Source organism: Tamandua tetradactyla, chromosome 9, assembly GCF_023851605.1.
Source record: "Tamandua tetradactyla isolate mTamTet1 chromosome 9, mTamTet1.pri, whole genome shotgun sequence".
NCBI classification, from domain to species: domain Eukaryota; kingdom Metazoa; phylum Chordata; class Mammalia; order Pilosa; family Myrmecophagidae; genus Tamandua; species Tamandua tetradactyla.
In genome coordinates this window covers 45,085,580-45,098,881 of record NC_135335.1, presented here as the reverse complement: position 1 = coordinate 45,098,881, position 13,302 = coordinate 45,085,580, and the positions used below count along the sequence as shown (strand labels likewise).

The 13,302-nt window shown below is 39.0% G+C and overlaps 1 protein-coding gene across 2 annotated transcripts in view; it reads right to left on the bottom strand.

Moving 5' to 3' along the window:
• SUMF1 (sulfatase modifying factor 1) overlaps positions 1-13,302 on the bottom strand; it is a 177,200-nt gene that overhangs the window by 118,210 nt on the left and 45,688 nt on the right. Inside the window, exons 2-3 of one of the 2 annotated variants that reach the window (XM_077116694.1) lie at positions 9,818-9,991; positions 6,479-6,553 (exon numbers count right to left, since the gene is read on the bottom strand). In XM_077116694.1, coding sequence (XP_076972809.1) covers positions 6,479-6,553; positions 9,818-9,991 — 249 coding nt within the window. The remainder of the gene's footprint in view (positions 1-6,478; positions 6,554-9,817; positions 9,992-13,302) is intronic. The other variant, XM_077116695.1, reaches the window with a different exon arrangement.

Below are 13,302 nucleotides of genomic sequence, written 5' to 3'. Positions count from 1 at the left end.
ATAATCCCAGTGAATTAGTGGGTCTAGGCATTGAATACTAAGAGCTGATATCACCATAAAAAGAGGGAGCAGCAGACATTAGCTGCCTCTGATGAAAAGTTCTTGCTATAAGCTTGAAGTACGAGTCTGATCAAGCTTGTGGATCCAGTTAATAACTTACAGGAAATCCACAGGACAGAGAAACAGTGAACTACTCCATAATGTACATTCAACAAAACTCAGACTACGGGAAAATCTGTAGGTTAAATGTCCTGAACACTTCAACAGATAAATTGCTGGGAGGAAAAGTGAGGGAAACTGGAGAGGAGGTACAGTGAAATGAGAAGGAAATATGCAGTTTAAGAGTCTTAAAAGATGCAAATTATTTTTTAAATGGGCAAAGTTAAATCATGGTAATCTTGTGATATATACCTGGGTAATAAGACTTTAAAAAGCAGGATAGTAGCTACTTTAGGGTGAGGATGTGGTTCTTTAGGATGTGGCATATGGATCTGGTTTCTGGGATATGTATCAAAATTTTACTTCCTGTCATGGATCTTGTTAACAAGTATGTTCTCCTTAGAATAGTTCAGTAAGCTATACATTTGTTTTGTGTGATTTTCTGTATTTCTATTTTATTTTACAATTAAAAGTTTAAAAAAGGAAAAGAAAATTTACATTACTAGTGTAAACTGTCATAAATAAAATGTTAGTGAAAATAAAGTGTTATTAAATTCTACGTATGATCAAGTGGAATTTATCCCTGGTATGCAAGAGTGGTTCAACATAAAAAACCAATTAATGTCATATACCACATTATCAGAATGAAGGGGGGAAAAGCACATAATCATCTCAAATGATGCAGAAAAGGCATTTGACAAAATCCAGAATCTCTTCTTGATAAACACACTTAGAACACTAGAAATAGATGGAAACTTCCTCAACCTGATAAAGGGCATATATTAAAAACCCACAGCTAAAATCTACTTAATGGTTAAAAACTGAAAGCTTTCCCTCTTGACAAGGATGCCCATTGTCACCACTGTTATTCAATATTGTACTGGAAATTCTTGCCAGAGTAGTCAGGGAAGAAAAAGAAATAAAAAGCTTCCAAATTGGAATGGAAGAAGTAAAATTTTCCCTATTTGCAGATGGCATGATCTGAGACACAGAAAATGCCAAAAAAATCCACAACAAAGCTCTTAAAGCTAATAAATGAATTCTATAAAACACTGCTAAGAGAAATCAAAGAAGATCAATATAAATGGAAGGATAATCTCTGCTCATGGATTGGAAGACCAAATATCACTAAGACATTAATTCTACCCAAAGCAATTTATAGATTCAACACAATCCCAATTAAATTACAACTTGTTTTGAAAAAATAAAAAGCCAATCATCAAATTTATGTTAAAGGGTAAGGAGCCCCAAATAGCCAAAACTACCTTGAAAAAGAAGAATGAAGTTGGAAGACTCACGCTATCCAATCTTAAAAGTCATTACAAAGCCACAGTAATCAAAACAACATAGTACTGGCACAAGAACAGACATATAGAACAATGTGATTGAACTGAGATCTCAGAAATCAACCCTCACATTTATGGCCAACTGATTTTTGATAAAGGGGTAAAGATCATTCAATTGGGAAACACTAGCCTCTTCGACAAATGGTGTTGGGAAAACTGGATCTCCATTTACAAAAAAAAGGAGGACCCCTACCTCATACCTTGTATAAAAATCAACTCAAAATGAATGAAAAACCTTAACATGCCAGAACTATCAACCCCCTATAAGAAATTGCACGGAAGCATCTTCAGAATTTGTAGTAGGCAAAGGTTTCTTAGACTTTAAACCCAAAGCACAGGGAACAAAAGAAAAAGTAGATAAATGAGACCACATCAAAAGTAAAAACATTTGTGTTTCGAAGGATTTCATTATGAAAGTAAAATGACAACCTATACAATGGGAAAAAATATTTGGAAACCACATTTCTGTAAAGGTTTAATAACCTGAATATATAAAGAAATTCTTCAACTTAACAAAAAGACAAACAACCCAATTAAAAAATGGGAAAAAGACTTGAATAGACATCTAAAGAAGATGTACAAATGGCCAGAAAGCACATGAAAAGATGCTCAATATCATTAGCCATCAGGAAAACGTTAACCAAAACCACAATGAAATATGATTTCACACCCTTCAGAACGGCACCTATTTTTTAAAAAAACAACAAAGCAGAAAATAGCAAGTTTTACAGCAGATGCAGAGAAATAGGAACAATTACTCATTACTGGTGGCAACAGAAAATGGCACAGCTGCTGTGGAGGACAGTTTGGCAATTCCTCAAAAAGCTAAGGCTAGAATGACTATATAACCTGGCAATCCTATTACCAGGTATATAGCCAATTTAAAGTAGGGACTCAAACAGATAATTATACACTGATGTTCACAGCAGCATTATTCACAATTGTCAAAAGATAGAAGCAAGCGAAGTGCCTACCCACTGCTGAATGGATAAATAAAATGTGGTACATATAAAAAATGGAATATTACTCAGCCATAAAAGGAATGAAGTCTTGACACATGTAACAACATGGATGAATCTTCAAGACATCATGTTGAATGAGATAAACCAGACAAACGGGCAAATACTGTGTGATCTCACTAATATGAAACAATTTGAATAAACAAACACATAGAGTCAAAATCTAGATTATAGGTTACTGGAACTGGGTGGGAATATGGAATGGGAAATTAGGCTTAAAAGGTCCAGAGTTCCTTTTCGGAATGATGGAAGTGTTTTATCAATGGATGGGTGTGATGGTAGCACAACACTGTGAACATAATGAACAGCACTGAAATATATACCTGAATGTGGTTAAAAAGGGTGTGCTAGGTTTCAACAGAATAAAAAAATTTTTTTAAATCCATGGAACTACTGAATATAACAAAAGCATTATGCCAAAACTAAATGCAAACAAGTGGGGGAGGGGTATGGATTTTTTGCAGAAAAAAAGGAAATGTCTTCATACAGATTAAGTGACAAAGGCATGTCTGCTTACTTAGGTTGGATTGTATGATGTGTGAATAGAATTGTTTAAAAATGGAAGAGAAAAACAAGTGCTAGACAAAACGTGCAGAAAGAGATGGACCTATTCACTGTTGGTAGGGAAACAGAGGTGCAGCCCCTCCAGAGGGCAGTGTGGTGGTTCCACAGGAGGCTGAGGGGTGGGGTTGTCATGTGATCCTGCAACCCCACTGCTAGATGTATATCTGGAGAAACTGAAAGTGGGGACAAGAATGGACATCTGCACACTGGTGTTTATGGCAGCAGTGTTCGTGATTTGCAATAGATAGAGGTGGCCTAAGGGTACAATGACTGAGGAATGGAAGGGAGAACTGTGGTGTTTACATGCAATGGAGGATTGAGTGAGTGCAAGAAGAAATGAAGTTGTGAGGCATGCAACTAGGTGAATGAACCTTAAGGACAGAATGATGAATGAACTGTCAGAAACAAAAGGACAAATATCATCATGCCTCAATCATATGCACTAAGCATAATATACAAATTCAGAGAACTGAATTTGAGAGTATGGGTTGTCAGGTTGGGGCCTATTATAAAGGTTCCTAGATTGTAAGCTCTTACAACAGTCACATATATTTAGGAGTTGTAACTGACATCTCTAAATTCTGAGATACTGAGCTATTTGTATATAACCTGGTCGTTCCCTAAAACTTTGGATATTTGTGTGTCCACCCAAGACTCAAAGTTGGAACACTAAAGCTGTGAAAGTCAGAATTATCCCATTCAGCAACTGGTTGGAAAAGCTGAAAAAGTGATTAGACTTCATCTAGAGATATGTATGAAGTTGATCAGAATAGGAATAAGGTAAATCAGAATACTGGATAAAAGATGATATGGCCCATATTTTCAAACGTCAGCCTATGTGCGAGACCAGAGGGAGAGACAATTATTTGGTGCAAGATTTATATTTTGGTTAGCACATTATCTAATTTAACTTGTATGGTCAGTTTATGAACACCACGATTGCACAGAATCTTGGGTGGGGTGTGAGATCTTGTTGTTTGTACAGGTTGGTATGGTGCCCCAATATATTCCAGAGAAATCTGGGCAGAGAATAAAAAGGTTTTTGTAAAATTCCCTCGGGAGACTTGGGAGAAAGGAGGAAATACTCAATTTCCCCATCTGGGGAATTCCTGATACTCTAGATCAGGAATTATATCTAATTCCCTAAATTAGATACAATCATAGGGAAGCATATGGGGGGAATACACCTAATACAAACTATGGTCGATGGTTATTAGTATTATTTAAATATTCTTTCAGTAACTACAGCTAAAAAAAAGTACAATTATAAAAAAAATGCTATCATTGATTGTACAACTGTTTCACACCAATCAAGATGCAGAGTGCTGTATAGGAATCCTTCATTTTGTGCCTGATTGTTGTGTAAAACCACAATTTCTCTAATAAAAAAATTTTAAACAGCAACAACAAAAATCCATGAACTACACTACATAAACGGTGAATCTTAAGTTAAACCACACACTGTAGTTTACAGTAGGAAAATAGGTCTATTTTCTTTGTTAAAAGGAGACTAACAAGTATTAGACGATGTTAGTGGCATGTTGGCCCTTATATGAGACTTCCTTCTTGACTTAATCTAAGTCTTGAGAGAGATGTGAAAAAGGAATAACTTTCTCACAGTATGATTCAATGTTATCTCATGCTTGCCCATCGACCACCTAAAATCATATCCTTTATCACTTAAAGTTTTCCCACGGACCATCTCACATCCTACACATTTAGAATTATCGGTTTATAAAAGGTCTGGTGTGTGAGGGCAAGTCAGGCCTAAGAGGGGAATGAAAAACAAAAGCTTAGCTCTCCCAGATCAACAGATTTCTTTGTTTTTTTCTGCTCCAACCTTTTCTAAAACTGCTTAAAAGGTTTGCTTTTCTATTATGAGCATTTAAGCAAGTGGCCAATACTAGGATCCATTAAGAGCTGCTTGTCCTTGTCCTAGTAACAAGCAGACACACTTCACTATGTACTTAACAAGGCACCTTCAGAGCCTGGCAATAATCTGTCTCTGCCTTTATGGCTAATGTAGCTGGAGGTTCTCAAGTGACAAGCAGCCCAGTATCTGAAAGCACAAACAGCAAAGATAACTACCAATGCCCTCCCACATTTAAACTCTGTATCTTAAAACAAGGTACCACATCCTGAGTTGCTGGCTCATCAACAGTAGCCCGATCTGACCTCAAAGTCTCAAAATTAAAAATACAGCATATCAGATTACATGATAGACTTGTAAAATAAACTTGTAATCAGGAAAGAAAGCTGTGAAATTCAGATGAAGTTCAATCGCATTTTTAAAACGTTTTTCTAAAACACATTCAAAAAAGACTGATTTTCCTATAAATGGTTTGAGATTGAGTCTTTTTTACCTCATTTTTGCCTCCAAGTTCCCCTACATTAGCTTAAAAGGAACAAAATGTGAGCCAGGACTATTTCTTAATCTTTTGGCATTGCTACACACAGAAGATGACAGAGTGAAACCAACCTACAAAGATGAGGTTCAGGCAGGAATTGAAAGGGAATTTGTATGAAAAAAAAGAAACTTAGGGCTGGGCTCCTTTGTCTTCAATGCCTGTATCCTAACCAGTCTCCCTTGAGTCTGGTGACCCCCGTTTCCTTTCCTCTGTCACTATGTCCTGCTTTTTGGCCATTCTCTGTTCTCTTCGTTTTGTGAACCCTCACCTTCCCAGCTGATACTTGCTCCTTCCTTTATTCTTATTTTCTCAGCCCCTACATGAATGTAAACAAATACATAGACATACGCAAACCTGTTAAATTGTGAAGACAGAGGTACCCCAAGTTCTACTCACAACCTAGGTCTTAAGGGGGCCAGTCTAATGTTTTCTGAGAAAATACACTTAATTCACACTCCTTAAATACACTCTATGAGAGAGGGTTCACTCTGCGTGTTAAGAATCAATTCCCTGGCTCAATTTCCTATGAATGCTCAGTGCAAAGGGCCCCTGTCTTCAACACTATTCCAGTCATGGGGATTCATGTTTAAATTGGAAGCTTGAGGTCCACACCAGTATTCGATGAAATTAAGGTTTTAAAAACTGAAGTAAAAAGTATTAACATTTATCTCCCATTCCAAAAATGGCTATAAGGAGAAAGAAACCTCTAAGTATCTAGAACAACAGAATGTGTTTCTCAGATGTAGAAGACAGGAGCTGAAATGAGACCCAATGCTTCTTCAGACACCATCCTGGGCTTTAGCCATTTTCCTCAAGATGAGATGCCCTGGTCCATTGGGCTGTTACTCTGGGCAAGCTCATAGAGGGAGAATGGCTGGGTGCTGGGTGGGAGAGGAGGGTGGCACTTGTATTTGGTTTATTCACCCAACCCCTTTACAATCATCCCTATAGAAATAGGAAAGACTGTTCATACATTACTTACTGCCTGCTTGATATCAGTCTTCACTTTCTCACTCAACATGCCTTCAAAGACAAAGGAATCACCAAACTTCTCAGCCTACAAGGAAGGTAGGAAATAAAAATCCAGAAAAGGTTGCAGTAACAAGTTTCATAGGTGCCATTTTCTTTACATGCTACTAAAATGATTCTTCTCATCCAAACCAACTTAAGCTTCTCTCATGCCTACTGAGAGGATTCAGAAATGACTTACAAACAAAATGACTTAATTGGCTTGCCTATTAACTCAGGTCAATATCACTCGTCTAGATCATTTTCATTTAAAGCTTGTTTAGTTGATAAGAATGCAGACTAGAATAAATTAACTTTTGAGACCATGACAATCTCTGCTGATGGAAACACATCTCCCCAGGTATGACAAATGACTTTGGAAAATAATAGGATCGTAGGTGTCAGCTGTGCTCATAAAGCTCAAATGGACAATTATGGAATCTATATTTTTATGATTTTACTTAAAGATAGTATCTCAAGTTCTCATCTATCTGGTTCTTTCTGACCCGTCTGAATGCATTTTGAAAATACCCACCACTGTCCCTTGGTCTTCATGACCCGACTCTCAGTTTTCCTTTTACATTCTGACTCTTCCTACTTGTTCCGTGAAATTTGTAGGCTCTAATTCCAGCCCCTAAAATGCTGTTGCCCCCAGAGCCCTGCCTTTGGTGCCTTGCATTTCTTACTCTACATTGGTAGCTCTGTGGCTCTGTGCAGTTGAGATTACTTGGCCAGCTTGTTAAAATTACAGATTTCTGTACCCCAACCCCAGAGATTCTGATACTGTGGGTATGGGGTGAGGCAGAGGAGTCTGCATGTGCAAAAAGGCTTAGCTCTTGATTCTACCACAAGTGGCTCAAAAGATACACTCTGAGATACACCAATCTACTGTTGAACAACCTCTTTCAAACTCATAGCTTTAACTACTTTCCAGGACTTTACATTACTCTCAAATCTTTACCTAATTAGATTAAATCAACTGCCTATTGGATCCCTTGATTTCATGCCCCACAAACACCTCAAACTCCTTGTCCAACATCTATCTTGTCTTTACCCTCGCTTTCCTCACTGTATTCTTTTGTGGCACTGCCATGCCCAAGCACTTAAGCCAGTCCTTCACTCTATGAACAGTATAAAACACATCATGTGTCTAGCTTTGGGCTTAACGATGGGGAAAGAAGGTACACAGGGAAACAGATGTGGTCCCTGTCCTTACAGTACTTATGTGAAGGAGCATAGACAAGGGAAACAAAGAAAGGAAGAAAATAATTGCAATTTTACTTCACATTGTTAAGGTAAAGAGTATCAAGAAAAGCCTCCTTTCAATAGAGTAGGCAGGGGAAGCCCTTGAGAACATGACATTTAAGTTGAGATGAGCGAAAAATGGGAAAGAACCAACCATGAAAACAGGGTAATACGAAGGTGGAGGGGAGGGGGAGACAGGGGACAAAATTCAAAACAGAAATGGGCCAAGTCTCCAAGGGGAAAAGAGTATCAAGTTTTTAAGGAATAGAAACAAGACCCATGGTATCTAAAGGTCCTGCACATAGCAGTCCTTCAATAAACTCTGCTCCATGAATGAACTCAAGAATGCACCTCTGGGTGGGGTGACCTGGGCCGTCTGAGGTGAGGGCATGGCTGAGATCCAGGCTACTGTCCCTCACATTCCTAGGCCTCTTTGCCCGAGAAGGAAGCCTCTTTTACCCTTCGCCCCTGCCTGAATTCTGAGCCCCCACCAATAGTGTGGCCTCCCTTTATGCCTAAACCCTCACCCCACAAGCCCTTCCAGGGGGCCCTGCCAGGCTAAGTCCCTGAATGTAGGACTGTGCCTATCCCAGGATCCAGCAAATGCGGCTACTCAATAAATATTTGTTGAAAGATCAAGGAAGAAGAAAAAGAGCCTTAGTAAGCAAGGGAAGTGGGATATAAAATGAAGGTGGAGAAACAGAAGAACAAAACCAAAAACAGTCATAAGAAATTATTGTCTTTTTTGTCCAAGGCCAGGGTTCTTAACCTTTCTTGTGCCTCAGGCCCCTTTAGCAGTATGGTTAAACTTAAGGACGTTATCAGAATGAAATGCTTACATGTATAAAATGAAATAAACAGGATTACAGAGAAAATGGATTACAAAGAAAACTAGTTATATAATATTAATTTAAAAATCTGTCTAGAGTAACATATATTCTATAGCATAGATAATATATATGATCTAGCAGTAGACCTCAAAACTTTCATAACTTAAAATGGGGATAAGTACAAATGATATTTCAAGGTATATGCAAAGTAATATGAAAATATCTGTGATTCTGTTGATGACAAAGTCATAAGTACTGCTGCCACTATTATTATAGTTAATAGCCTACATTCATAACTAAAGGAAATGCTAAATTTCAGTTAGAGGTTAGTAAAAATCAAGATGTTATTTTTTTTCCCTTCCATGTTCATAGATACCCTAATTTCTGTTTATTCTATTTTATCTTCACAGATAATTGTCATCTAAGAGAAATCTTCTTCAAACTTTAGCAGACTATTGAGGAATTTGTTATATGAGTATCCTTCCAAATAAAAACAGGGACTCCACAAATTGAAGGCAAGAGTGAATTCTTGGGGTAAAAGAAACTAGGTGGCCTTCAAAACAAGTATATTTCAGAAATGCACAGACTTGTTTAAGAAACACTCTTAAACAGAAAGCCTCCCTCTTCCTATCCCCATTTAGGAGAAATATGCACTTTTGAAAACTTGCTTTGTGATTCAAAACTATAAGATGATGCCTGGAACTGCATTAGTAGAGATTTTTATTAGAGTGGTCAAAGCAATGGAATAAAATCACAAAAAACTCAAAGCTGCATTTCTGCCTCTATCACTCATAAAGCACACGATTCTTCTGAACAACCAAACTGCAATTTACAGAGAAGAAAAAGTACTCTTATTTTATCTGCTATCTCATCTCAAAAAAGCTGACTGAACACTGGCACTCGCTCTCTAGCATGTTAAAGCATCACCACAATATAACATAATGGTTAAGAGCACACAAGTCCTTAGCTCATAATGCCTAGGTCTGCATTCCAGGTACATCACCAACTGGCATGTGACTCAGGGAAAATCACTCTTCTGACCCTCTGATTCCTATGTGAAAATGACCTGCCTCATGGGGTTGCTTGAGGACTAAAGTAGAAAGTCCTTAAATGAAAGACCAATCTAATTTAGCACAGTACCATGGTAAAAAGAGGTCAAACAATGTCAGCTATCATTAAAACATATTTAGAAGTTCTGGAAAGGAACAAGTTTTCTCTTACTATCACAACCCCATTACCTCTGTCAAATAGAAAGTTGAGTTCACAAACTTCTCAAATTCAGCATTGCTGACTTCATAGGCATCCATGTAAAAGGCATTAATGGCAACTCTCCTAGCAGGTGCTTCCCCATCCTGCTGTATCTGAGGATCATCTGTGCCCATTGTGAACACTCCAGCAGGGATGAGGACCATCTGTGGCAAAAGGAAACACAAGGAAATCAGTTGTCACAGTAAAAGGAGAGTCTCTGTGACATACCTGGCACACAGTAAGCACCCAATCGTTAGTAATCCTTCAGCACCATTTGGAAATCTCTGTAAAATTAGTAATGTTGCTCTATACCCCCCCCAAAACTGAATGACCAGTCAAAAAATAAAGTGAACACAGCCAAGAGAGAGCTAGGATCCAGGCTGGGTTGCTGCCAGCCCGCTGCGCTCTCACCCCCAAGTGAACAGGGGCCAGTCCGGACACAAGGAGCAGATCATCCCTTCATTTTAAAACTGTGGATACTTGACTTCCTGGAAGATGGCCGCTTAGTAAGACGCGCAGATCTTAGTTTCTTCTCCAGGACACCTACTAGGGGAGTAGAAACGATACAGAAAGCGCCCAAAGCCACAACAGAGATAAAAAAGACAGCGTACCCCATCCTGGAACGGCTGGCTGGCTGAGAGAAGCAGCTCGGGTGAGATCGCCGAGGCGCGCGGGCCTTACCGGGCGGGGTGGCAAGCGGCCGGAGTTACTCCCTTCCCCCTTCCCGGGCCGGCTGGGAGAATTGGAGAGGCGGTCCCCTGAAACTAAGGCGACTGGCGCCCACACCACGCGCAGCCCCCGGACCAACTGAGAGAATTGGATCGGAAATCCCCAGCCCGCGGAGAACGGTGACGGGTGGGGGAGGCCCCTTCCAAACCCGTGACTCCCGGGGAACGTGCACTCTCTCGGGCGGGCCGCTGCCGCTGGTGCCCTCCCGCCACGCTTGTTGCCCAGGGCCAACTAGGAAATTCGGACGGGCTCTTTCCCTGGCTGCAGCGACCAGCAACCCTCCCTGCGTTCGGACCGAGGGCCGGCTCAAGCCGCTTCGGCTAGCGAACCCCCAGGACGGCGAGAGTTTTCCAAAGTTTAAGGTCCCACAGCACCTTTTACTGGTGGGACCCGCAGACAAACGGGTGCCACGAGCGCCACCTACTGGGCAGGATAAGAAAAACAGAACCCAGAGATTTCACAGAAAAATATTACAACCTTGCTGGGTCCAACACCAAGAGAAATCTGAATAAATGCCCAGACGCCAGCAGCAGAAGAAAACTGTCCACGCTCAAAAGATTGAGAATATGGCCCAGTCAAAGGAACAAACCAATAGCTCAAATGAGACACAAGAGCTGAGACAACTAATTCTGAATATACGAACAGAAATGGAAAACCTCTTCAAAAATGAAATCGATAAATTGAGGGAGGACATGAAGAGGACATGGGCTGAACATAAAGAAGAAATAGAAAAACTGAAAAAACAAATCGCAGAACTTATGGAAGTGAAGGATAAAGTAGCAAACATAGAAAAAATAATGGATAGCTACAATGATAGATTTAAAGAGACAGAAGATAGAATTAGTGATTTGGAGGATGGAACATCTGAATCCCAAAAAGAAACAGAAACTATCGGGAAAAGAATGGAAAAATTTGAACAGGGTATCAGGGAACTCAAGGACAATATGAACCGCACAAATATACGTGTTGTGGGTGTCCCAGAAGGAGAAGAGAAGGGAAAAGGAGGAGAAAAACTAATGGAAGAAATTTTCACTGAAAATTTCCCAACTCTTATGAAAGACCTAAAATTACAGATCCAAGAAGTGCAGCGCACCCCAAAGAGATTAGACCCAAATAGGCGTTCTCCAAGACACTTACTAGTTAGAATGTCAGAGGTCAAAGAGAAAGAGAAGATCTTGAAAGCAGCAAGAGAAAAACAATCCATTACATACAAGGGAAACCCAATAAGACTTTGTGTAGATTTCTCAGCAGAAACCATGGAAGCTAGAAGACAGTGGGATGATATATTTAAAATACTAAAAGAGAAAAACTGCCAACCAAGACTCCTATATTCAGCAAAATTATCCTTCAAAAATGAGGGAGAAATTAAAACATTCTCAGACAAAAAGTCACTGAGAGAATTTGTGACCAAGAGACCAGCTCTGCAAGAAATACTAAAGGGAGCACTAGAGTCAGATACGAAAAGACAGAAGAGAGAGATATGGAAAAGAGTGTAGAAAGAAGGAAAATCAGATATGATATATATAATACAAAAGGCAAAATGTTAGAGGAAAATATTATCCAAACAGTAATAACACTAAATGTCAATGGACTGAATTCCCCAATCAAAAGACATAGATTGGCAGAATGGATTAAAAAACAGGATCCTTCGATATGCTGTCTACAGGAAACACATCTTAGACCCAAAGATAAACATAGGTTGAAAGTGAAAGGTTGGGAAAAGATATTTCATGCAAATAACAACCAGAAAAGAGCAGGAGTGGCTATACTAATATCCAACAAATTAGACTTCAAATGTAAAACAGTTAAAAGAGACAAAGAAGGACACTATATACTAATAAAAGGAACAATTAAACAAGAAGACATAACAATCATAAATGTTTACGCACCGAATCAGAATGCCCCAAAATACGTGAGGAATATACTGCAAACACTGAAAAGGGAAATAGACTCATATACCATAATAGTTGGAGACTTCAACTCACCACTCTCATCAAGGGACAGAACATCTAGACAGAGGATCAACAAAGAAATAGAGAATCTGAATATTACTATAAATGAACTAGACTTAATAGACATTTATAGGACATTACATCCCACAACAGCAGGATACACCTTTTTCTCAAGTGCTCATGGATCATTCTCAAAGATAGACCATATGCTGGGTCACAAAGCAAGTCTTAACAAATTTAAAAAGATTGAAATCTTACACAACACTTTCTCGGACCATAAAGGAATGATGTTGGAAATCAATAATAGGCAGAGTGCCAGAAAATTCACAAATACGTGGAGGCTCAACAACACACTCCTAAACAACGACTGGGTCAAAGAAGAAATTGCAAGAGAAATTAGCAAATACCTCGAGGCGAATGAAAATGAAAACACAACATATCAAAACTTATGGGACGCAGCAAAGGCAGTGCTAAGAGGGAAATTTATTGCTCTAAATGCCTATATCAGAAAAGAAGAAAAGGCAAAAATTCAGGAATTAACTATCCATTTGGAAGAACTGGAGAAAGAACAGCAAGCTAACCCCAAAGCAAGCAAAAGGAAAGAAATAACAAAGATTAGAGCACAAATAAATGAAATTAAAAACATGAAAACAATAGAGAAAATCAATAAGGCCAGAAGTTGGTTCTATGAGAAAATCAATAAGATTGATGGGCCCTTAGCAAGATTGACAAAAAGAAGAAGAGAGAGGATGCAAATAAATAAGATCAGAAATGGAAGAGGAGACATAACTACT